This window comes from Corapipo altera, unplaced genomic scaffold, assembly GCF_003945725.1.
Source record: "Corapipo altera isolate COAL_440 unplaced genomic scaffold, ASM394572v1 322, whole genome shotgun sequence".
In the NCBI taxonomy this organism is placed as follows: domain Eukaryota; kingdom Metazoa; phylum Chordata; class Aves; order Passeriformes; family Pipridae; genus Corapipo; species Corapipo altera.
The window spans coordinates 61,868-88,184 of NW_020885090.1; the positions used below are offsets into that span (position 1 = coordinate 61,868).

The 26,317-nt window shown below is 49.2% G+C and overlaps 1 protein-coding gene across 5 annotated transcripts in view; it reads right to left on the reverse strand.

Moving 5' to 3' along the window:
- DNAH9 (dynein axonemal heavy chain 9) overlaps positions 1-26,317 on the reverse strand; it is a 185,387-nt gene that overhangs the window by 25,569 nt on the left and 133,501 nt on the right. For 4 of the 5 annotated variants that reach the window (XM_027669560.1, XM_027669562.1, XM_027669563.1 and 1 more), the window contains 3 exons: positions 24,645-24,838; positions 18,991-19,139; positions 15,173-15,300 (listed from right to left, as the gene is read on the reverse strand). In XM_027669560.1, the coding sequence (XP_027525361.1) occupies positions 15,173-15,300; positions 18,991-19,139; positions 24,645-24,838 (471 nt within the window). Of the gene's footprint in view, positions 1-15,172; positions 15,301-18,990; positions 19,140-24,644; positions 24,839-26,317 lie in introns of those variants that run through there. The other variant, XM_027669561.1, reaches the window with a different exon arrangement.

Here is a 26,317-nt window from a genome sequence, read left to right on the forward strand (position 1 = left end):
AAGAGAAGAGAAGAGAAGAGAAGAGAAGAGAAGAGAAGAGAAGAGAAAAGTTTAAGGGAAATCTGTATCTCAGTTTGAGTCCAGTGCCTCTGACTCCATCTTCTGCACTTCTCCTGTCATGAGGGATTTAAACCCCCTCTTAGCCAACCCCCAGCTTTTGGAGGTTAAATAATCCCAGCTCTCTCAGCCTCTCCTCATGTAACAGATACTCCAATCCCTCAGTTGTTGGAAAAGACTCTTAAACAGAAGCAGCAGATGGAGAGTTTTTTTGAAAAATTGATAAGGTGAATAACAGGTTATAGGAGCCGATGGTCTCCACTTGGGAAAATCCCAGATGTGGAAGGTCTGCAGGACTCCCCAGGATGCACCAGGCACCAATAAAGCAGGAGTTACACACAAACAGGATGAGTGGGAGAAGACCAGGAATCTGAAAGTTCCAAACCATTTTAGATGAAGGAACTGAGGATATCAAAATCTGAGCTTGTGGGCTGGGCTGGGGCAGAGCTGATGTTCCCCCCAGCGGGTCTGGGCTGTGTTTGGGGCTGTGCTGGAGCAGTGCTGGGCACACTGGGATGGCTCAGTCCCTGTGACACAGCCAAGGGCTGCTCTGCTCCTCACACGGCCCTGCCAGGACCAGCCTGGGGGGCACAGGGAGCTGGGGGGGCACAGGTGGGACAGGGGAGCCCAACTGCCCCCAGGGATGGCCCAGACCGTGGGGAATCATGCTCAGCACACGGAGCTGGGGGAAGGAGGAGGGGGATGTTCACATGGATGGGGTTTGCCTCCCCCAGCCCCCAGCAGGTGGGAGGGAGCCCAGGGCAGTCCTGGGATGGCTGAGCCCATGGGAAGGGGGGAGTGAACTCTCTCTTTTGCTTGTGTGACTTTTGCTTTCCCTTTTAAACTGGCTATATCTCAACCCAACAGTTTCCTCGCTTTTTCCCCCAGTTCTCTCCCCCCCGACCCTCAGGCAGTGAGTGATGGTGTGTGGGGCTGAGTTACATCACAAACACAGAGGGTTGTCCCCAGGGAACACTTTTGCAGGTGCTGGAGAGGTGAATTCCAGCAGGCAGGTCACACATTTGTGTCAAGCATTGCCTGCTCAGAGGAGGAGTTGCCTCCATGGGGTCAATGTGTCTCCAAGCTTGCATTTTCATCAGTATGAGCCATTTCTCTTCCAGTTCCCACTATCAGTGCAGGTAAGAGGGAAGGTCTCATAAGCCACCAACCAGTCAAAAGCCAGGTAACAGGGGTGGGGAGCTACTGATGGAGCTTTAGCTTCTCACCATATTCAAAAACCACCTGAAAGAGTGAATGATTAATGAGCTGACAAAATTAGTCATAAGACAAAGTTATTTCAAGTCCTCAAAATAAAACCTGGTGGTGAAGAACTGCAAGAGGTGCCATCATTCTAAGTGAGTGGCAGTGACATTTCAGAAGAAATCCAGTGGTGATAGATGAAAAGTAGTGCACTCAGAAAAACAACAACCCTGATGAGTTCAGAATTAACTATTATCACCCAGGGAAGAGACTGCTAAGTCCTCACAGTTATTTCCTGCAAATAACAGTTCAATGCAAAAACAATCAAACAATGCAAACCCAACCAAATGCCTGCAAAGGAACAGAGAATAAAACTGCAAACATTATTTTGCCACTCCATAAATTCATGGGGGGCCTTCATCTTGAAAACAGCGTCCAGTTCTCAACTCCTCTGTCCCCAAAAGGGTTTAACTCTCCCAAAAGGAGACACTAAATGGATATACACCTGCTGTTTGGAGAGAGCAGAGCTCAGGAGGGAGGGAGGGGGTGAAATGCAGAGTGGAGGGTGGATAGAGCAGACTGCAAGCTTTGAAAGAACAAGTGCAAGGATATTTTCATATGACACATACCTAAACTGCCAAATTACTGCCTCAGGGTGTTTTGTGAGTTGAGAGAATCACAGAGTGGAGCTGAGCTTAAAGTCCCAGAGAAAAATAGAGAATGACAGAATTGTTGAGGTTGGAAAAGACCTTTAAAATCCCCAAATTCAACCCCCAATCCAGCACTACCACCATGTTCACACTAAACCATGTCCTCAAGTGTGATATCCACGTGGTTTGTGCACAGTTCCAGGGATGGGGACTCCAGCACTGCCCTGGGCACCTGTGCCAACATCACTGCACACTTTTACTGTTTCTACACCTTTTCCCCCAGGTTGTGGGTGTGCCCATCTCAGGCAGAGAGCTGGGCTGGCAGCACCTCGGGTGCCCCAGTGCAGGGATTCTCTGTTCCTCAGAGCACCAAGGGAGCTCTTCCTGGCAACACAGAAACCCTCTGCTGCTTTTCTGTCGGAGGGCTCAGGTGCCCCTTGTGAGCTGCAAATGGAGGCATCCCAGCTGGGGCTGGAGAAGAGGAGGAACACTGGAGAAAGGAAAAGCTGAGGTCCTTTAGGCACAGGCTGGGAGAGAACAGTGGCCACTGTCACAGACTATTGGCAGTATTTGAAAAAGCTGGAGGGATGGGCAGCACTCAGAGATGAACCAAGGGGTGTGAGTCAACAGAATTCTCTCTGGGAAAGCCATGGACACCTTCCTCCCTCCAGTTCTGTTGCCCCAAATCTGATTCAAATGTCTGGGAAAAATAATTGTTATTTAGAACTGCATAAATTCGGTCTCCACCCCTGAGATGACCCAGGGATGTGCTCTCAGTATATGGGTGAAATGGAGTTTGGGTTGTGAGATGAGGAGGAGATGCCTGAGCAGAGGATCATGTTCTGGGGAAGTCTTGTTTTCTCATAAACGGGGACCATGTGAGGAGCAGTAAAGAAAATGCAATTACATCTGAGCCCTGCTGCACCACTGCTGGGCTGATGCATTTAGGATTTCACGAGATGAGGTTCTCCCCAGGGTCCAGCCAACCAGCTCTCCCTAAAAACACAACTCCAATAATCAAGTAGGAGTGGACTGAAACCTCTAACCAAAGTGCTACAAACACCATGGAGATTTAGTAACACAGGGAGAGAGCTAAACAAAACACCAAAGGAAACCCTGTGCATTAAATATCAGTTTAATCACTGCATATCTGACCTTAAGTGTTCTCATCTCTAATTGGTAGTTCCTTCCTACATCTGCTTTTCTGGTGTTAGATGGCTCAAAAATAATTGCTTTTGCTTGTGTTGACATGACACCAGTGATCATTATTTGTTGGTATCACTGCCTGCTAACAGCCAGCTGAGGGAATATTTCCAATCCAATGATAATTCAGTGCATTTATGTACTGTCCTTTTGTGATAGAAGGGATGAGAAAGAGGAATATGTGCAGCAAAACAAGGGCTGCTACTAAGAATTCATGATTCAAATGAATATATCTGCCCAAAGCAGATGGAGGTGTTGGGGAAGGGATCCACAGGATTGAAGGAAACCTTGCAAATGAATTCCCAGCAGTCAGATAACAAAACTTGAGAGAAAATGACTAATGCCAACACACACTATTGTCACAGTAATTGAGTGATGTGTCAATTATCCAGCACAGACAGCGCTGTGTTAATACCAATCACAGCTGAGCAAAGAACCACCTTCTCCTGCTTATTTTGGAATCCACCTCCCACCAATTCCATGGGCTGCCTGTAGACCTTTTTCAGGAGAAACAGGGGTTAATCCAGCCTGTCCACCTCCTTTTGCTCACCCTACACTCTCCTCTACCTCCCTAAACCACCCCGGGGCACTTTACACTGCAGCAGTTTCACATCCTCCTCATTCCATGAGCCCCCTGAAGACACATTTATTTACCCAGGACACACCAAGGGTGGTGCATTGCTTTAGTACAAATTTTCTTAGCCAGATGTTGAAGACTGTGGATGTGGCCTCCCTGGTGTTTCCCAGGCCAGGTTGTGCTACAGGTAGGAACAGGCTGTGGTAAATTCATTAGCTTGCTGTACAACTGGAGAGTGGGGGACAAATACTGCTGCAAAAAAGGCAAAAAAACAACCAGAAACACCTCCCCTGCACACTGACCATCCCCACAGCACCTCAGCCTGGGGTACTTCCCCAGTGACTGAGAGCAGGGACAGGATGAGGGGCTGTGGGAAGAGCTGGGCTGGGCTACACTTGCAGGAACAAGGGAACACCAGAGGCTTTTCTTTGGAAATTCACTTCCAAGCACCTCTGTGTGTTTGTACTTCACAAAGCAGAACATATATCACAGGATGCAATGTTGCCATGGTAACCATCAGAAATAGTACTACATATGCATAAAGAAGCACTGACTGCCCTCCCTGTGCTGGCAGTACTGGGGACCCTGCCCATGTCTGAGAGTGCCCCTCTCCTCCGCTCCTGCTCACAAATCACCTCCTGGAGCAATAAGAATTGGTTGTTTTCTCAAAGTCTCGTCCTGTTGTGAGATCTCTCAGGAAACAGGTACTGCTGTTCTATCCATCTGCCAGGCAGGTACAGCCCAGAGCCAGCCCAGCACTCCCAGTGCCCACTGCTTGTTTGGGGGACAAAAAGAGGCAGAGTTGGGCACTGCAGAGCCTCTTCCTTGGCCACACTTACTGCTGACAGTGGGGTGAGCTCTCATCCATGAGAATCACAGAATATACTGAGTTAGAAGGGACCTACGAGGATCATAGAGTCCAACACATCCTCAGGAACAGCTCCATCCTGTGAATGCTGTCCCAGGACAGGCACAGACCCCCCACCACACCTGGTGTCCACCTATTTCTGAGCAGCAAACCTGCTGCTACCCCACGTGCAGAGAGGCCACCTCAGGGCTGTGGCAGCACCAGAAGCTTTGCCCGGTGTATGGCACATGCTCTGCCCTCACTGAGATGTTCCAGCAGCCAAAGGAGCCCCCGGGGCAGGAGGGAGGGTGCGATCACACCTCACCTGTGGGAAGTCCTGGATTTCAGCAACAGCACCCCCAGGCTTTTTCTCACCTCACCCATGAGGCCTCCAAGACACACCTGACAGAGAAGGACACACCTGATCCTGGCAGTCAGCACTACCTGAGCCCTCCCTGGAGCCATCAATCCCCAGTGAGCCTCTCCACACATGATCACAGAATGGTTTGGGTTGGAAGGGACCTTAAAGATCATCTCATTCCATCCCCTGCCATGGGCAGGGATATCTTCCACCACCCCAGGTTGCTCCAGCCCCGTCCAACCTGGCCTTGGACACTTCCAGGGATGGGGCAGCCACAGCTTCTCTGGGCAACCTGTGCCAGGGCCTCACCACCCTCTGAATAAACCATTTCCTACCATCTGCTCTACCCCTGTCCTTTGCCAGTTCCAAACTATGGCCCCTTATCCTGTCACTGTCTGCCTGTATAAAAAGTCCCTGTCCCTCCCCAGTCAGGGGGAAGAACAGCCCACAAGAGCAAGTACAGTTAACTGAGCCTTCAGCCTCTCCTCTGAACACACTCTCTGCTCCTTTTGTGCTGCTGGGCCTCATGAAGTTGCTCATCATCTACTTGTGCTGGGCCAAACTAATTAGTGCTGCCACCTCCAAACAGGGTCACTTTCCTGCTCACTGCCTGAGCCACCAAGCAATTAAAGCAGGATGCCTTAATTAAGAGCAGGGTGCCTCTGCCTTTTGTGTGCTAAAAACTGTGACTCTATTCAATCTGTTCAATGTGTTTCCTCCACAATTCCCCCCGTGATTTCACCAGCAGGACACAGCAGCAGCAGTGGTGCAGCTGCACAGGCCCTGCTAATGCTGAGTGAAGTCACTACAGCATCACTGGGGCTTTACATCTCTATCAGACATCAGGATCTTCCTGGGCCACCACTGGCCCCCCAGTAAGGCTGTGCTGTAGCAGCTTGTCTTGTTCATCCAAGAGGAGACTGAAGGTAGAGCTCCTTGGGGTCTGCAGCTCCTCCTGAGGGGCAGCTCCCTCTCTGCTCCATGTGAGCAGGGACAGCAGCCAGGGAATGGCTGGAGCTGTGTCAGGGCAGGCTCAGGTTGGATCCCAGCCAAAGGTTCTTCCCCCAGAGGCTGGTTGGGCACTGCCCAGGCTCCCCAGGGCAGTGGGCACAGCCCCAAGGCTGCCAGAGCTCCAGGAGGGTTTGGCTGATCCTCTGGGGCACAGGGGGTGACTCTTGGGGATGGGCTTGTGCAGGGCTGAGGGTTGGACTCGTTGATCCTTGTGGGTCCCTTCCAGCTCAGGATGTTCTCTGATCCTAAGATTTAAGTTCCCTGCTCTAGGGATCTGTACACACCCACAGCTCTGCTGTCCCTCCCCCACAGCACAACCCAGCCCTCTCGGGCCAGAAATTGAGGCTGATCCAGGACTCTTTCAAGGCACACAGAAGGCAGATGCAAGCGGAGAAAGGGAACAGAAAACAAAACTCAAAGAGGCTGCTCTGAAGCCTTCACAGCCCTTCCAGCATTAGAACAAGCACCTGATTGTTACGACAAGTTTTGGAATGAAGTAAATTATATTTTGCATATTTTTTTAGCACAGACATACCATAATGTTGGTGACAATAAATTAAAAGTGTCCAGGACTATTCCTGGGCTAATGTCTTCACTATTTAAGATGTTTATTGGGGTGTCCTGGGGTGGCCAGGAGTTGGACTCAATGATTTTTGTGGGTCCCTTCCAACTCGGGATGTCCTATGATTGTAAAATTTAACTTCACTGCTCTCAGGATTTGTACATGACCTTTCCTCACTCCTAAACTGCCAGGGAGAGCCAGACCTCTTCATCCAACACCAGGTGCTGACAATGAGACAGGACAGACACCTGAAGTCCAGCCCCACACATCATGTGTTTGAGTGGCAAGTACAGACACGGCCTGGGGATGATGGCAGAGAAAATTCAGGTACAAAGAGATTAAATGGTGCCTGGCTGAGTGAACAGAGGAGGATTAGGAGCTAATGAGAGGCTGGTAAGACCCAGGAGAAACAGGAGGTCAGTGAACTTGGCAGTCAGACAGGAGAGGGCAGTCAGAGGAGATGGAAGGAAATGGCCTTACACTGTGCCAGGGAGGTTCACATTAGATATTAGGGGGGGAAAAAAATCATTGAAAGAGAGGTCAGACATTGGAATAAGTTGCCCAGGGAGGTGGTAGAGTCACTGTCTCTGGAAGTGTACATGAGGAGTCTGGATGTGGCACTTGGGGACATGGTTTAGGGGTGACTATGATGGTGCTGGTTTGATGGTTGGGCTGGATGATTCTGAAGGTCTCTTTCAACACTAATGATTCTGTGATTCTGTGATCAGAGCATTTATCCAAAAATCATGAATGAGAACTGGAGGCGGAGTGTGTATTTCTCCTTTTAGACTGATCTAGAAATGTGGCTGGAAGGAAAATGAGTCTGGTTTTACTGAAGTAGAGGCTTGGTGCCAATTGCCTGTGTGTGCTTGGAATAGACAATGGATCTCACACAGGACAACAGAGCAGCACAGAATAACCCCAGGCTGGGGGGGGGGCTGCTGGAGAACAGCTCTGAGGAGAAGGACCTGAGGGTCCTGAGGGACAACCAGCTGTCCCTGAGCCAGCAGTGAGCCCTGGGGGCCAAGAGGCCAGTGGGATCCTGGGGGGCAGGAGGAAGGGAGGGGATCCTGCCCCTCTGCTCTGCACCTGGAGTGCTGGGTCCAGTTCTGGGCTCCCCAGTTCTAGAAAGAAAAGGAACCACTGGAGAGGGTCCAGTGAGGGCTACAAAGATGATGAGGGGACTGGAGGATCTCTCTGCTGAGGAAAGGCTGAGGGAGCTGAAGTACTTCAGCCTGGAGAAGAGACCCCTGAGAGCAGATCTTAGCAATGAGGTCTTACAAACACCTCAAGGGTGGGTGTCAAGAGGATGGACCAGACTGATTTCAGTGGTGCCCAGCAACAGGACAAGGGGCAACAGGCACAGACTGACACACAGGAGGATCCATCTGAACATGAGGGAAAACTTCTTTACTTGGAGGGTGCCAGAGCCCCAGAACAGCTGCCCAGAGAGGCTGCGGGGCCTCCTTCCATGAGGATATTCTGAACCCACCTGGGTGGGATCCTGTGCAACCTGCTCCAGGTGACCCTGTTTGAGCAGAGGGGTTGGAACAGATGATCTCCAGAGGTCCTTTCCAAGCCCAGCCACTCTGGGATTCTGTGATTTATGATTCAGTAAGAAGGGCCCTGTCAGTGTCTGAATCTCCCACAGTTTTGCTCCAGGAGCTCACTGTGATTCAATTTAGCCACGAACCTGACTCAGTGAAGCAGCAACCTATGAAAATGGGAAGATGCTCAAGAATTAAATTAACTCGATCACAAAGAGAGGGAAGTGACATTTGGGCTAATGGATGAAGACTACAATTAAACTGGGAATATCTAACATCTGAACCTGTCCCTGCACAAGTGCATCCAGACATGTATCTGTACATGTGTAAACACATCTCATTGTGTCTCTCCATTAGGCTGATAAACACCATTTGGGGACGGGGATGGCCACTGGCTTAGCAAAAACCTCTGGAGTGTCACAGGGAGGGAAACGGAGCAGACGGAGTTTGTTCTAACTCACAGCTCAGTGTTCTCTGGTGTGCAAAACTCCTTCCTCCCTACACAGAGGAGACAACACACATCAGAGAAACCACATTGCTGACTAACTTGGCAGTGGGAAAGCAGAGATCACAGAATCCCTGGGGCTGGAGACACGTCTGAAAACACCCAGTGCTCACCCTCTGCTCAAAGCTGGGTCAGGCAGCACGGGAAGCCCAGCAACACGCTCAGGTGGGTTTTGGATGTCTCCAAGGATGAAGACTTCACAAACTCTCTGGGTAACTTCTTCCAGTGTTGGACCATTCACACAGCAAAAAGGATTGTACTTTTGTTTAAATGGAATTTCCTGTGTTTCAAGTTGTCCCCATTGCCCTTGTCCTGTCACCAGACACCACTGAGAAGAGCCTGGTCTTCATTCCCTACCACCAGGTATGATGATAGTGAAATCCTCAAGTCATCTCTTCCTGAGGTTGAACAATCCCCAGACGTGTCTGCTCCACTTCCAGCTGCACAGGGTAGAGCCAAGCTGCCCCTCAGAGCAGCTCCAGCTGTGGGATCATGCTGTTCCTGCTTCCCAGGATACAGACTGGCCATGAGGAACAAAGGGGTACTTCCAAACTGAGTGGTACCCCTTGGACTGAGTGGAAGGCTTGGGAGAGGAAGGAGGTGCCAGGAGTCTGCAGGAAACTCCCTGTCTGTGCCACACCTGTATTGCCCTGTCATCCTGTCCCAGGATAACATCTTGTTTTGGACAACTTCTCCATCAATCCATCCCCAAAGTGACAGCTGGGGAGTTGGACAACACAGAGGAACCAACAGAAGGCCCAAGATGTGATTGATCCACCCTGGAGAGCCCCAGGAGGTGCTGCTGAAGCTCTGAGGTGCTGGCATCAAACAGGGTGATCTGGTTGGACCTGCACAGGTCCTGTTCCTATCAGAGGTTGTGCTTCTGCAGCTCTTGGGCACCTCTTACACACATCTGAAAAACCCAAGTAATAAAACAGGCTTTAAATAAGTGTTCAGCCCAACTGCCAAGTCTCTTCCCACCGGAATGTGCCTCCTGTGCAATGTCCTCAGGTTTCTGCACTTCAGCTGGAGATGCTCCTCATTGAGATGCCAGAACCTTTCTCTGCCCACCCACTGCTGGGAGAAGTGCCCATGTGAACCACAGGATGGGAAGTGCTCCTCATCCCTGTAACTCCACCTCACATCTTGGAAAACAAGGGAAGTTTGATTGCTCAGGGCAAAAGGAATAGAGAGCAATTGAAAATTCCTGAGAAGGAAATCTGGTTTCTGACTGAATGACCCCCAGAGAATCCCACAGCTGGGGACCTGACAGACCCCACAGTTCTCCCAAACTTTTCAAGGAGAATATAAAAACTGATCAAATTTTCCTTCTAACCTGAGAGAAACATCAAGGTGGGAGGAATGAGCTACTAAGACGTGCATTTGTTCCCATCTGCATTTTTTTCTGAAGTTCTTTGTGTTTCCTCAGAGCGCCAAAGCACTGGGATTGCATATTGGACAAAACCTGCCAGAAAGGAAACTTCTGAGTCTGTTCTTCATCTCCATCCCTTTCTCATGAACATGGACACTTTGAACCATTGTTAACAGTGGTTCAGGTGTGACACCATCAGAGACCAAACAGAGTCATGGCCCATGCAGAGCACAATAAAGCTGTCCAAGACATTTCTGGTACATTTTCTCTTAGGCAGAAAATGTCAATTTGTCAAAGCTGAGACCTACAAGCCAAAGACTGGCTTCTGAAACTTAGAATCACACAGTGGTTTGGGTTGGAAGGGACCTGAAAGCTCATCCTGTCCTACCCTCCTGCCATGGGCAGGGACACCTTTTGCTAGACCAGATTACCAGGAAAAAACTTCTTTTTTTCCTGTTTCTTTCTTCTTTTCTTTGAGATATTTTAGAACAGTCAAAGACTCTGAATTGATACTTGAAGCATGAAAAACAAAATTTTGCTGTTCCCCCTGCAAAAAAAAAAAACAACCAAAAAACCCAACAACCCTTTTTGCTAGAAGTGTTAGCTAATGAGGGAAAAAATAAAGATTAAAAAATGAAAATGAAAAAGGACCAAAAGACAAGAAACACTGACTGGTGCAGAAGAGGGAAACTGGTCATGTAAGAGCTGTGATTCCTGGAGATATTTTGTGACTTGACTCCCACTCATGGTACTTTAACACTTCTAGGAGTGGGGATGGTCAGAAGCACCCTCCCCACGTTCCCTCACACCCTCAGCCTGGTGGTAGATCCATGACTGCTGCTGGTCTGAATAAAGACTTGAAAACTCCTCTCACAGTTTCAGGGTCCACTTTTCCTGATGTTTCCGTCTTGCAGTGATGAAGCAACATAATAACCAGGTATAGAACTGCAGCTCCACAGCCCTGGGATCAGCTCTCTGGGGACATGTGTTGGGACCCTGCTGCTGAGGGGCACCAAAGGTGAGCCTTGGTCTGACCTGCTCTGGAACTGCTCTGTCACCAGGCATTTGTGTCACCACAATGTAAGGAAGATCTGAAGCCATTAGAGAGTGTCCAAAGGAGGCAACGAGGATGGGGAAGGGCCTGGATTTGAAGGCCTGTGAGGACACTGAGGGCACTTGAGGTGTTCAGCTGGAGAAGAGAAGACTGAGGGGAGACCTCACTGCAGTTCCACCTTCCTGGGCAGGGGCAGAGGAGGGGCAGGGACTGAGCTCTGCTCTGGGGGGACCAGGGACAGCAGCCAGGGAATGGCTGGAGCTGTGTCAGGGCAGGCTCAGGTTGGATCTCAGCCAAAGGTTCTTCCCCCAGAGGCTGGCTGGGCACTGCCCAGGCTCCCCAGGGCAGTGGGCACAGCCCCAAGGCTGCCAGAGCTCCAGGAGGGTTTGGCTGATCCTCTGGGGCACAGGGGGTGACTCTTGGGGATGGGCCTGTGCAGGGCCAAGAGTTGGACTGGATGACCCTTGTGGGTCCCTCCAACTCAGCAGACTCTGGGATCAGATTGTGAACACCACAGTTAGGAAAAGGATTTACTTAAAGGCAGGTCCAAATCCTCCTGGCAACAAAAAGGGTCTTGAGAAAAATATGATACTAAAATCTAAATCTATGTAAAACTTTCTTCAGCCTTCCAAGTTGTCATTTCATTGTTGTCCTACCTCCACACTGACCCATTCCCACCGGTCCTGACCAACACTTCAAACTACCTCTTACAGGTGACACCAGAAGCTCAATGCTGAGTGGTTGAATGGTGCACACACCTGAAGTGAAAGTATCAGACCCAAAGTCTGTGCCCTTTTTATGGCCAAAAATATCTGCTTTCCAGCCCTCCAAGCCTATGAACTGTTTCTAAGGAGACCCAGAGGCTGGACCTGCTGTCAAATGGATTTTTGTGGAGCTAAAAGACCAGCCTCCTCTTCAATGCCAACAACTTAGGGGAGAGCAGCTGCTGGGCCTGGGCTGGGTTTGTCTCTGCAGCCCTTGAGTAACGAGTTCTCCTTTACGCAACTGTACTTTTGCTCCTATTCTGTAGTTGGAACATCTGTATTTGTAGAGAATAATTTAAACTGTGGGCTTCATTCTCTCCTCATCTGTATCATCCCCAGTGTGGAGGCTGTGCTGGGCTCAGCAGAGCTCCAGCTACCACACAGGTACAACTCTGGTGCTAAGGGAGCTGCTGCTCAGGCTCTGCCAGTGTGACTGATGTTCTTCTCATGGAAATGAATGATTGGGTGGCTTTCTGCTGTATTCTCTGATAAAATCAATCATTTATAAACATCTCCATTTTCAGTGAGCTGAGAAACTTCACAGTTCTCAGGGCAGACATGGATGCTCTTTTCTTTATTTTGCCTCCTCCCATGTCAGGCAACTTGACTGAGAAGGAACTGGCCCTGGGACAGTAGCCCTTCCCAACACACAGCAGTGATCCTGCTTCTATATCCAATAAGAACTTTCCAACTGCCTCAATATCCCTTATCAACCAATTCTCACAAACCTAATTCCCCAACTCATTATTGCAGTTGACTCTCATTATTTCTGGTTCCAATTGAGGGCCAGTAATGCAATGTGTGTGTAAAAGCCACCAGATGATCCTCTCAAGTGTTTGCGTTGGAGAACGTGTGTGAGGTGACAGCACAAAGCCAGTTTAGGGGCTGGAAGAGGAGCTCTGGGGTAGTGTCCAAGGATAGCAAAATGCAGTTGCTTTTTGTCTGCTCAAAAACAAAGGGGAAGCCTAAATAAAACCGCTCTATTGGTGGGACACAGCCTTCAAATAATGAGTTTAATTAATCTGGGTAAAATTACCCTGAGTGCCTCTTGAGATCTGCCTTGTCCTCTCTTTTATTTTCAGTGCAATGATCCACAAATCCTGGAACATTTTTGTAAGTTGAGTTGCCTGTGTCCTTCCAGATCTTGTGCAAACAACCTTGAAACTGTTTACAAGGTATTTGTCATCAAAAGCCTTGCAGGAAAGGTTTTGCCAAATAAACTACCTGTTGGCAAAGACTTGCTATGATCCACCTCTGACTGAGGTGGCAGGAGAATCCTCTTTGGGACCCTTCCCACTGAGTTCCACTGTGATAAGTTTGGATACAAATTTTACCAGAGGTCAGATTTTCACCCTTGAGAAAATGGTTTGTCCAACCTTCTAAAACAGTTTGCTCAGAGGGTGCTTTCCTGCCAGGTGGAAGTCTGCTGGCCATAAAGGAGTTTTGTAGACCAGAGGGGTCTTGTCTGTCAGTGTAGGGGACACATGTCTGGCCCCTCAGGCTGCTCTCCCTCTTTCTCATACTCCATGAAGCTCCAGGCCTTGGAAGGAGATGGGAACACATAGTGAGACACAGAGCCAGGCTCTGGAGCTGGGCAGCTTGGCCAGTCTGGGTGACAATGAAGTGCCATTGCCTTGCTGTCCGTCCCTCCATGAGCCTGATCCAGTCACCAAATGCTGAAACTGGTGCTGCCAGCCCCAAACACCTGCTGGTGTGTCCAGGGCTGTCCTGAGATCACCAAGGCATGACCCCAGCTCCCTGTGGGGCTCTCACTACCTGGATTGCTCAGGAGGCCTGTGACTATAAAAACAAGGCTCTGTCTTGAGTCAGTCCTGCCCGTATCCCATTATTCCAAACCAAACACAGCAAGAACTGGAATATTTACATATTTTGTGACCACACCAGAGGAAATGCCAGATGTTTGACTGACCCTGAAGAGACCCAGCACTGGCACCAGGCAGCCTGTCTCCATGGCCATGTGTGAGTGCTGGGCTTGTCCCACAGAGTTTCCATCAGAACCTGTTGCAGCTGAGCTCCTCTCCAAGCTCAGGGGGAACCTGCTCTGGGCCACTAGAGACAGTCACACCTGGCAGGTGTTGCTGGAAAACCAGCCAGCCCAACCTCAATATTGTTCTCTTACAGAAATCTAATTTCTGCAGTTCTTCTGATTTAATCATAGAATCCTTAAATGGTTTGGGTTGAAAGGACCTTAAAGCTCATCTCGTTCCACCCTCTGCCATGGACAGGGACACCTTCCACTAGCCCAGGTTGCTCCAAGCCCCGTCCAACCTGGCCTTGGACACTTCCAGGGATGGGGCAGCCAGAGCTTCTCTGGGCAACCTGTGCCAGGGCTCTACCAGCCTCACAGCCAAGAACTTCTTCCAATTTAACCTTCAGTACCTTACTGATTGCTCTGACCACCAGAGAAGGTGGGAATGGATGAAATAAAGACCCTTCAGTCCCTCGGTGCTCATCTGTTAGCATTGAAACAACACATGGAGGCTGACACTGCTGATGGATCCTCCACAGCATCACACCATCATTGGAGAAAAGAACCCTTCATTTTGCATTACTGAATGGAATAGGGCTCAAAAAGTGCATGTTTCCTTGTTCACCACCTCAAAGCAGATGCCACTATTGCAGCTCTCTGTATGAAAAGCTCTCTAGAAGCTCAGCATTGTTTACCTTAGTGGGAGCTTGCAGAAAAAAAAAAAGGCAAAAATTAAGATCAAAATATCAAGGGCATTTAATTTCAATTGAAACTCAGGCCTGCAGGCTCAGATCAGGGCTCAAAGCTTTGTCTTAATCTAATTTTATGCAGAAAATTCAGTGATATTAGAAGTTTATATAATCCACATCAAGGAAATCAGAGGGGTTCCCAGGACCTATAATGAGAGCTGACATCACTGACTGCACATTACAAACCCAGGCACTCACTAAATAATTGTGGCTCCAGAGAGCAATTGACAGAGACAGAGCTCCCTCCACACTCTCCCAGGCTCTGAAGCATTTTGTTGAGCTGTGATAAGAGCTTCAAACATTCCTCTGGTTTGGGGTGCACCAAGGAAGCAGCCCCACTGCAGAGAGGCTCTGCCTTCCCTTCAGTGAGTGGGTCCTCAGCTCACTACAATATAGGGTGGATTTTGAGCAGCAGGCAGAGAACGAGTCCAGCTCTGAAGGTCAGAGCCCTTCATTTATTCATGAACCAAATCAAGGAACAAGGAAGTGCAGCACAACCTCCCTCAGAGGCCTCCCCACAACTGCACACCCCAGAGAGGAAAACCAGACTGACAGTGCCTGGGGAAAGCAATGGATTGCAGCAGGACACGGGGAGAAGGGGCTGCTTTGGGCACACAGGAGACACCCTGGCTCATCTCCCCGAGCCAGGAATGATGTGCCCTCACAAATGGATCAGGATGGGACAGCCTGGCAGAAGGGCAGGGCTGTCCAACAACCCCCTACCTGAAGGATGACCCAGTGCCCCTCCTTTGCAGCCAGATCTAGAGCTTGTTCAGCAACCACCTCTTGGCCTTGTCCAAGGGACACATTGTGGAGGTTCCTGTTGTTGAATGTAAAGCCAAGTTTCTTCCCTGAAAGAAAGCAAGGAGTGAGTTGAGCACTGTTGCCTGGCAGGGCTGGGCAGAGCTCCCTGGCCCAAAAACCCTCCCAGAAGGGGAGAGCTGTCCTGAGACCAGTTCTCTTGTCTCATTCTCTTCGCTCTCACCCACTCCTTGCCCAAGTGCTCAAACAGCAGCAGCTTCTTCCAAACTCTTAATTACAGCACAGCATCAACACAAAGGTACCTTGTTACAAAGTGCTTCTTGTTTTAAGAACATTATTCCCCTGCAACCTCGTGTAAAAACACCTTTCACAGTGATAAGAAATGAACATCTTTTCCTGCTGATAAAATGGGCTTTGAACACCCCCAGCTGAGTGGGGAAAGGCCCCTGTGAGGTGGGTTGGGTGCAGCAGGGAGGCTAGGAACACCTTTGGTTTTGAGAAGGTAGGTGCATGAAATCTGTGTGAGCTTCCTGTGGCCTCAGGAAAGGCCTCCTAGGTGCCTTGAATATGGAGGACAGTCAGCCCTCCAGATTCCTCATGGAGCATCCTGGGCAGGTGTGTGTGAAGGCCCAGGGTCAGTGGAGAGCAGCAAAGTCCATGGGAAGGGGAGGTCCAGGAGACACTCAGACCATTTCCCACTGCCCTTCCTACATCCCTCTGCATGTGCAGGCTGGGAATCCCAAAATCCATGTCATTTACTACCCTGCCCTGGAGGGAGGATCTAGTCATTTAGTGTTTCTTCCTTTAGACTGTGAGGATTCTTCAGACTCCTCTGATTTCCCTGTAGCATCCCAGTGCCAGAGATCCTTTCAGTGATCCTTAGGAACCATCTCGTGCTACAACATTGGAAACAGATGGAAAACAACCATCCAAACTCAAGCTCTCTGCTAAGCCTTCCCACAGACCCCTGTGACACAGCTCTCTCCATTTTTAGAGTTCCCACTTCTCTTTCCCACCATCTCTGATTGCTGCCAACTTTGAAAGCCTCTAATCTCCTCCTGTGCCTTCAAGACCCAGCCACTCAAGAGGGAATGGGGCAAATCACAGAAGGCAGGACAGTCCCCCAAACTTTGGGATTAATAATAAGAAATATCAGTTGTTATTTCCACTTCCCAGATGGGAACAGGACTGAGAGGGATAACAGAGGGTCTGTGCTGGCTGCAGAGGAGGGGTCAGGCACCCAGGCTGCCCCAGGATGTGGGGAAGCTTTTTGAGCCCCCAGTGTTTGCTGCAGGGCCCTCACCATGTTGTCAAGGAAAGGTGCTATGAGAAGCAGCACGTGGAAGAAGCCAACTTTCATTCCCAAGGATTATCTGGCCAGAGCTGCACTTTAATAAATCCTAATGAAGGACAGAGGGAATACCAAGAGTCAACCCAGCCCACCCTCAGCTGGGCAGTGAGGGCCAGTGCAGCTGCTCTGTAGCAATGATGTTATTTCACTAGTTACTTTTTCCCACTTTTTCTTGCTGTAGCTGTTCTGGCTGACTAACCCCAGGTGCTCAGCTATACTCAGCTTTACGATTCCAATTAAGCCATTTGTATTTTAGTGCTTCATTTCCCAGATAAGAAAATAACACAGTGAGAGACAGGATCACCAACATGACCCAGGCAAAGGGAAGGGAAGCCAGGACCATGATAGGAGTTTCCTTGGGTGGGTGCCTTTAATTCCCAATAATGACACCTGGTTTGGGGGCAGAAAGAGCCTGAAACACAAGGCACAGCCCAGGAACTCCCCATGAGCTGAGGTGCCTGTGGCTGAAGCTGCACCAGGGTTTAAAAGCTCTGACAGCTGCTTGTGGCCATGCGGGTAAAGACTGACTCAAATATTATTTTGGGATGACCCAGAAGGTGCATCATAGAGAGGAAAAAGAACTCACAGGTCAGCGTTCCCACACCAATCCCCTGGGTGTTGGCTGAGTTCAGAGGGACTGGTCCCTGATAGGGCTGCCAGCCTTGATGGTGTTTAGTCCTGAGACCAACCCATTAAACAGCAGCCAGCAACTCTGCTATGGCTGGGATGTGATTCACACAGTGCCAGGACCATCAGGGCTGAAGGCCAAGTCATGGGCTTGGATATATGTGGAGCACATTGCTGGGGAAGGAGAAAAGACACCTGATGAGCAGAATGGCAATGTGGGGCAGCCCAGTGTCCAAAGACATCTCTCCCCTCTGCTTCAGAGGGATGTTCAGGCTGAAAACTGTAGTTTTTCCACAGTGGAGCTGAGATCCAGAATAAATTCTCCACATTGTGAGCTTTAGAGCACAGGCAGCGGCTGCAGTTGGAGGTGCACAGGGAGGGTCACTGCCTTCTCCAGGAAGTCATCCTGCTCTGCTCTGCCCTGGGGCAGCCTCACCTGCAACATTGAGGCAGTTTGGGGGGACACAACCTAGGGAAGATCTGAAGCCATTAGAGAGTGTCCAAAGGAGGGAACGAGGATGGGGAAGGGCCTTGATTTGAAGGCGTGTGAGGACACTGAGGGCACTTGGTGTGTTCAGCTGGAGAAGAGGAGACTGAGGGGAGACCTCAGTGCAGTTCCACTTTCCTGGGCAGGGGCAGAGGAGGGGCAGGGACTGAGCTCTGCTCTGGGGGGACCAGGGACAGCAGCCAGGGAATGGCTGGAGCTGTGTCAGGGCAGGTTCAGGTTGGATCTCAGCCAAAGGTTCTTCCCCCAGAGGCTGGTTGGGCACTGCCCAGGCTCCCCAGGGCAGTGGGCACAGCCCCAAGGCTGCCAGAGCTCCAGGAGGGTTTGGCTGATCCTCTGGGGCACAGGGGGTGACTCTTGGGGATGGGCCTGTGCAGGGCCAGGAGTCGGACTCAATGATCCTTGTGGGTCCCTTTCAACTCAGCATATTCTGGGATTCTGAGATTCTGTGAACAGTTTGGGTTTGAAGGGACCCTGAAGACCATCTTATTCAACCCTTTGTCATGAGCAGGGACACCCTCCATGATCCCAGGTTACTCCAAGCCCCGTCAAACATGGCCTTGAGCACTTCCAGGGATGGGGCAGATACAGCTTCTCTGGGCAACCTGTGCCAGGGCCTCCCCACTCTCAGGAAGATTTCGCCAAACTCCTTGACAGGAAACCATATTGCAGAACTCACATTCTACAATAAACAAATCTAAATATACTCCTGAATTTTTTTGCCTAGAAAACACAAATCCTTTTGGCTTTGGAGGTAGCTGACAGCTCCATATCTGACCATCCACAACGAAAACAACTCAGGAAAGATGGAGATAAAAACTGGAAACTCCACCACTAAGCACAGTCTGTTACAGGGAGATGCTGCTTGTTTTTAGTTCTCATAAAATCATAGAAGAGCAGGTTGGAAGGGACCTCAAGGGTGCTCTGGTTCAACCTTTCTCAGCAACAAGCAGCTCTCTGACAGCGTGTTTGATATCTCTGACGTAAATCATGGCTTGTGTACAAACCCAACCCGGAGATCGGTGCGGCGTGAACCACACTGGGAATCCAGGCAATGCAGGAAGGAGACAAGTTTAATTTAAACTTTAGATGAAAATCCAAAATACTTTAAGAAAAAAATTCAAAACAAACCCCAAAAACCTATGCTCTCACAATTATCTATTTTTAACAGATTACTTCATTATCTACAAAGTGATGAGGAAAAAAGCCAAAACAAAACAGGAGTGTCATGCTAAGATAATTATGCAGCAGATAAAAAGCAATGCTGTGCTATGCCTAGAGACAGGATTTATTTACCATGTTTCTCCACATCCTTCAGTGGGTCCACTCCTGGGGACAGGATAAAAAACATTGGAGTTGCAGGTCCTGACTCCTCAAAGGTTGCTGCAAAATCCAGGGATCTCCCAACCACATATTTACTGCCAAGCTTTTCTTCTACAAAATCTCTGCCAGAGAGAAAAAAGCTTTACCATCTACTATTGTTCAGAAAAAGGCAGATTCCACTGCAAATAATCAGTTAATTATCACAGAATCACAGACTCACTAAGGTTTGAAAAGGCTTCAAAGATTATCATCACCCCAGCACCACCACCGTGTTCAGCAAGTGTCATATTCATTTGTTTTTTTGAACACTTCCAGGGATGGTAACTTCATCACTTTTCTAGGGAGCCTGTGCCAGGGCTTGATGACCCTTTAATTCCCAATATCCAATCTAAACCTCTCCTGGGGCAATTTGAAGCCATTTTCTCTGGTCCCATCACTGGGAGCAGAGCCTGACACCCCCCCCCCCCCCCCCCCCCCCCCCCCCCCCCGGCCCCCACCCCGGGGGGCGGGGCCCCCCCCCCCCCCCCCCCGGCTCCCCCCTCCTGTCAGGGAGTGACAGAGAGTGAGAAGGTCCCCTCTGAGCCTCCTCCTCTCCAGGCTGAGCCCCCCCAGCTCCCTCAGCTGCTCCTCATCAGACTTGTGCTTCAATTAGCTGTGATTTTGCTAATTCAAACAACTTGGAAACTACATTAGGAAAATGGGCATGAAATAATTGTAGAGGGGACCTGCAGGCTGGGCTTCCAGCGTTATCCCTCAGGAGCAATGCCTGGCACTGTGGGCATGGTGGAATGCATGGCACCCCAATTCCTGATAAAAGAAGGGAGGTGAGAAGGGAGAACAGTGGGAGCTGCCAGCCCAGGGCTGCACTAAGTACAATACAAGCACTGAATGATTCTGACTCAGGTATCTCAAGAGAGAAGAAATAAGGCACAGGAACCTGCCAAGTGCTTTGCAATCTGAGCAGCCTTCCAGAGGAAGCACCAACTCACAACAAGTCCAGATGATTCACAAAATTACTTTGATCTGGAAAGCTGAAAGAGAAGAGCTCCAAGAATACCTGGTGTTTGCAGCCTTGGCATGAGAGTCACAAGGAAAAACACAATGGAGTGAACAAGAAAAGGTTCAGCTCCACAGCAGCTGCCTGAACAGAAAACAGTGTACAGAGAACATTCCCCCAGAGTGAGCTTCCCACATCACTGCTTTAGCAAAAGAGGATATACTGAACATTCATTCAAAGGCAGGAATGTTGTATTCAAACCCCAGGAATGTTGCTGGAGAGTAGATACATGAGTCAGGCTTTTTGAAGGCAGCCAAATTCCTTCTAAGAGAGCTGAGAGCCTCCTTCAAGGACTGGTGAAAGGCAGCTGGAATAGAAATGCCTAAGGGATTGCAAAAGAAAAAGCTTCCACTTTTTTTGGTACCTCTTTCAAGTAGATTTTTCTGTTCTGGGTCAAGATTTACTAAATTGCTGCTGGAAAGCTCCAGCTCACAAAATCTAACAAAGTCCGTCGGATCCCCAAGAGTCACAACATCCTTGTTTGACATCTCTATGAAATGATGCCTTGGGGACTGGAAAACCCAACTAATGTCAAGTGGGAGGCTTTGAAGTGGGACCACACGTGCAGGAGAGGGAGGGCTGCCCTCACAGAGCCACAGAATGTGCTGAGTTGGAAGGGACTCACAAGGATCATCAAGTCCAACTCCTGGCCCTGCCCAGGCCCATCCCCAAGAGCCACCCCCTGTGGCCCAGAGGATCAGCCAAACCCTCCTGGAGCTCTGGCAGCCTTGGGGCTGTGCCCACTGCCCTGGGGAGCCTGGGCAGTGCCCAACCAGCCTCTGGGGGAAGAACCTTTGGCTGAGATCCAACCTGAGCCTGCCCTGACACAGCTCCAGGCCATTCCCTGGCTGCTGTCCCTGGTCCCCCCAGAGCAGAGCTCAGTCCCTGCCCCTCCTCTGCCCCTGCCCAGGAAGGTGGAAGTGCAGTGAGGTCTCCCCTCAGTCTCCTCTTCTCCAGCTGAACACACCAAGTGCCCTCAGTGTCCTCACACGCCTTCAAATCAAGGCCCCATCCTCGTTCCCTCCTTTGGACACTCTCTAATGGCTCAATCTCTTCCCTCAGACAGGGCTGGAGCAGTCCCCACATGTGGTGTCTTTCAAGCCCTGCATCCACAGGGCTGGGTCACTGTATCACCAACAGGATTTGAGAAATGGTGCCAGCAGTAAAAGCAAATATCCCCAGATAAAGGGTTGGCTGTCAGCTCTCCCATGGTACACAAGCCCCAGCTGCCCACCATCCCATATCCCAGGAGTCCATGTCAGTGTGTTAACCACGGCTGGAGACACCAGCTATCAGAGCCCTCAGTCCTGCTGCTCTGTTTCCAAGGTCTGTCCCTACTAAGGCAGAAGTACCAGTGCCTTTGAAAGGACTTCACGATGACCAAGTCATACCTTGCCAGTGGCTGCTGGACTGGTCTGACCCCATCATGGATGTGGAAGAGGGGGAGCACAAGGTCTTGTAAGAGGCTTTTTGCTGATGTTCTTCACTAAGATTGGGGGATGAAACAGGTATTTACAGTGGAAAATTCTTCTTGAGGAAATGATGGTTCTTGGTGCAGTGCTGGCACTGAAGCTCTAAGGAATGAGCTGGGGTAAGAGGGGTTTCTCCTGATGACTCCTTGGGCTCAGGGAAGGAAACAGACTCTGCAAATATCCCAGGGATCTGCTACGAAGGGAAGGTGTAAAACCCAAGTTCCCAGGCAGAGAAATGTAAGAAGCCTGTACAGGGGTGGATCATTTTTAATCCCAAAGAACTTCCTACACCATCGCCATAGAGCTGGCACATATGACATGGGACTTAGGGGGTCTTAAACCTTTATGAACAGCAGCTGAAAATGATGTAAGGCACCTAAAATATCTCTGTCCACATGTGTTTAGGTTACCAAGTTACTCCTTGACTCCTAAAATGCACTCAAGTAGTTGTCAAGATCCCCAGAGAGACAGGAAGGTTTGGACTGTTCATGATGGCCATTGATCACCAGTGAGGCATTGAATGTTGGCAGATTGATATATTGATATACTGACTGATATAATTGATAACAGAAGGAAGAGACCTGCAAGTTGAGAGCTGCAGAACACCCTCTGCTATCCAATGGCATTGCAGGTTTCTAAACTCGATGAATTTATTAACACACATGGTCTTGAACCACCACTGGCTGCAGGAGGGATGTGGAGGGTGAAGTCATAGAATCACAGAGTCATAGAATAATAGAATCAGCTGGGTTGGAAGGGACCTCTGAGATCATCCAGTCCAACCCTTGATCCAACACTGCCACAGTGACCAGACCATGGCACTGATGCCACATCCAGTCTCATCTTAAAAACCTCCAGGGACGGAGAATCCACCACTTCCCTGGGCATTTTCCTGAGAGCTGCATCTCAGGAACAGCAACTTTCTTCCCTAAGGACAGAGGATCCATCCAGACCAGGCTGTGGGCTGAAGGCAGGTCTGAGGAGCATCATCCTGTCAAGGAGCGCCCAGGAAGCGAAATACATTTTGACTGTCTTTGTCTTTGCTTTTGGGGTATTTCTCTTCTCAAGCCTTTTGGGCCTTGTGTCAGACTGTCCTGTATTTCAAGAAGAATTTTATTCCCATCTCCCAAGTCTTGGGGAAGGTGTTGTGAATTGTTACTGTTTGCACGTTTGTGTTCTCACTTACTTCTAGATAAGAAACAAAACATAAAACTCATCTAAATACTCGTGTGCAAAGAGAAAAGCTTGACGTGCCCAGATCCTAAAAACATCCAGTCTTTTGAACTGGATTCCCTTTTCATAAAAGAGAGATATGAAAGGGGCTGAAATTTGATGTTCCAGTTATTTCCGAGCTGTGTGAGTAAGAAGGAAATAAATTAAACTTGCTTAATTAAATATGCACTTAAAATTTCAGAAAAACATGAGCTTATTTTACCCAAGCTAAACAACAACAAGAAAACCAATATTTCCAGCTGAGAAACACATGGAGAATCCAGTCATAAGAGTAAGAAATGAAAAAGATGGTTTAGATTATGATGATTATGATAAATTATAGTATTTATTCTAGTAAAACATAATAACATTGACCATAGGGAGACTTCACTCAGTCTTGTCTGCATTTTCCTATGAACTCTAAAGCACAAAGAGATCTAGTTCATACACTGAGTAATAACCTTGCTACACTCCCATGCCATGTGGTGCAGTAATATAAACTATTTGAGAGGCAGGAGCATGAGAGACATTCGAGAAATGTCAAAACACTGACTACCAGGACAGAGGAGGAAAAAACAGCTCCTACTGGAGTGAAAGACCTTTAGTTTCTCCTGGAACAAGTGTGTTGCTTTTGCATACCTTGGGGAAGTTTAGCCTTGCCTAGTTACCTCCACTACATTATTTACAGCTACAAGATTCAGAACGAGCAGCACATAAATTTTGCACTTTACAGGGAAAAAAAAAGAGAGAAAACCTTTCTAAGACTTCCCTTTACTTCTAAACTTTATTCTGGTGTCTAAGGTACAGTCAAAAAGGAACTAGAATCAATGTTATTGAACTCTAGATCATGTGTTGATCACACAAAGACTCCAGTAGATGTGTAACACCTGCAAGGTGATGCTCATTTCTGACTTGGCCTTTCTGCTCCTCACCCATTGACAGTGATACTGCTCCATCCTACTGCTGATCTGGAGGTGAGATCCCCTAAGCAAGAAATTCCAAATAAATTACATGGTTGTTGATTGTCTTGCAGAGTTCAGAGATCATGGAATCACAGAACAATTCTGAGTGTCCAAAGGAAGGAATGAAGATGGGGAAGGGCTTTGATCTGTGTGAGGACACTGAGGGCATTTGGTGTGTTCAGCTGGAGGAGGCTGAGGGGAAATCTCATTGCAGTTCCAACTGCCTGGTCAGGGGCAGAGGAAGGGCAGGTCCTGAGCTCTGCTCTGGGGGGACCAGGGACAGCAGCCAGGGAATGGCTGGAGCTGTGTCAGGGCAGGCTCAGATTGGATCTCAGCCAAAGGTTCTTCCCCCAGAGGCTGGTTGGGCACTGCCCAGGCTCCCCAGGGCAGTGGGCACAGCCCCAAGGCTGCCAGAGCTCCAGGAGGGTTTGGCTGATCCTCTGGGGTACAGGGGGTGACTCTTGGGGATGGGCCTGTGCAGGGCCAGGGGTTGGACTTGATGATCCTTGTGGGTCTCTTCCAACTCAGCATATTCTGTGATTTTGGGATTCTGCAAACCGTTTAGGTTGGAAGGGATCTAAAAGCTCATCTTATTCCACTCCCTGCCAAGGGCAGGGACACCTTCCACTAGCCCAGGTTGCTCCAAACCCCATCCAACCTGGCCTTGGACACTTCTGGGGATCCAGGGGCAGCCACAGCTTCTCTGGGCAACCTGTGCCAGGGCCTCCCCACCCTCAGAATGGTGACGCTCATTCACCAGACTCCTTGACAGGAATCATATTGCACAATCGACCATATCGCAAAACTCACATTCTACAATAAACAAATCTAAACATAGTCCTGAATTACTCCTGTTCCCCAGGAAGCAACAATCCCGAGTTTCCCTCCCTGGGCAGGAGGAGCCCCAGGGTAGTGCTGTCCCACCTGAGGGCGCAGGTGACGCGGTCGGGCCGCAGGGCCCTCAGGATGCACAGGCGCTGCAGGGATGACTTGTTCTTCCACTCCTGGGGGAACTTCTCCCTCTCAGGACACTCAGATTCAATAAATTTCTTCCACCTTTTCGCAGACCCTTCAATATCCCGATCCAGGTTTCTGAATTCCTCCATGGATGAGAGAGCCTGGAAAAAATCAAGCACAGAATATGCTGAGTGGGAAGGAACCCACAAGGAGCTTCAAGCGCAACTCTTAGCCCTGCACAGGACTATCCCCAGGAGTCCATGCCTGAGACCAGACTTTGACCATTCTCCTTCTCCCAACTCTGTGGTCAGCACATGATCAGAGGACCGGGAATAAACACAGCCCATTTGCAAGGCCACAGGACAGGAGGACTGAGGGCTTTTTCATTCTTGTAGAAGGCCTTCTCTCTAGGCTGCCCTCAGAATGTCAGCTCTAAAGTCATGCAGTACCTAACATGGCCCTGCCTGGCACCCTCACCCACATCTCTGCAGTGCCCCTCTCCAGCCAGGGCAGCCACACACATTATCCAGTCCCCTGCCTGGCACCACAGACATGGGTGCTTGGAAAGGACAGCACAGGAAAGGAGGAAACATTTTGGCATCAACCACCATATAGTCCTCCATTTCTCAGAGAGCAAATAAATCTCCTCTTCTGTTTGGAAACCAGATCTGAAGAATCTCAGCTGACAAGCACTTCTGAGTGACTGTTATCCCAGAAATCCCTGATTTGGATGAGAGCTGGAAATTTAGAGCCCGTGTCTGACAGGAGAGCATATTGCTGACATTCCCATGAGCTGCACATCCACAGTCTCCTCATTGCTTCCACAGAAACAAGGAGAATTGTGCAGCAAAATCCACAAGAGCTGATGGAAAATGTGCTTTGGTATCCAGGGTGCTCAGTGTCCAAAGCTAAACAGACTCAAACATACCCAGATCACCAAAACCATTTTTTTAAAGGATTTCACAGTTGGAATATTAATTATTTTTATAGAATCACAGAATGGTTTGGGTTGGAAGGGATCTTAAAGACCATCCCACTCCAACTCCCTGCCATGGGTCGGGTCATCTCTATCCAGTTGTTTTTCTCTCCCTGTTCCCCATGCACATCCCTCTCTATCTGCACAGTCTGGTGCACACATTCTGTGACACCAAGGCACTGAGCCTTCCCCACACAGCCCTGGTGACCACGGGGCCAGGAATCCCAACAAACATAGTGAACTCAAATCCTCAGGTTTATATTTGCCAAACACACACAACGATCAAGTTACTCAGTGCTACAAGTCTGCAGCAGAAACAGGCAGCTGAAGAATGCCCCCAAAACCAGCTGAGCAAGGCAGTCAATAAATTATAATTACAATGGAAATTAGTTAGTTAGATTTTGTAGTTAGAAAGTGGCAACTACAAATGTTATGCAGAGAAGTAAAGAATCCAATTCTCTCTCACACAAGTGGTGGCAGAACACACTGCACAGCTCAGAAGGTTCTTCCGGATTTCAAGTAAAATTCTCACTGAAACAAACATCTTCAGAGTGTTTTGCATAATCTGAAGCTGTTAGTGGTTGAACATGAAGTAGAAAAGACAAGTGAAGGACAAAAGACAGTGACTGAGCTGTTTTCTACAGGAACAGAAGGGCACAGTCAG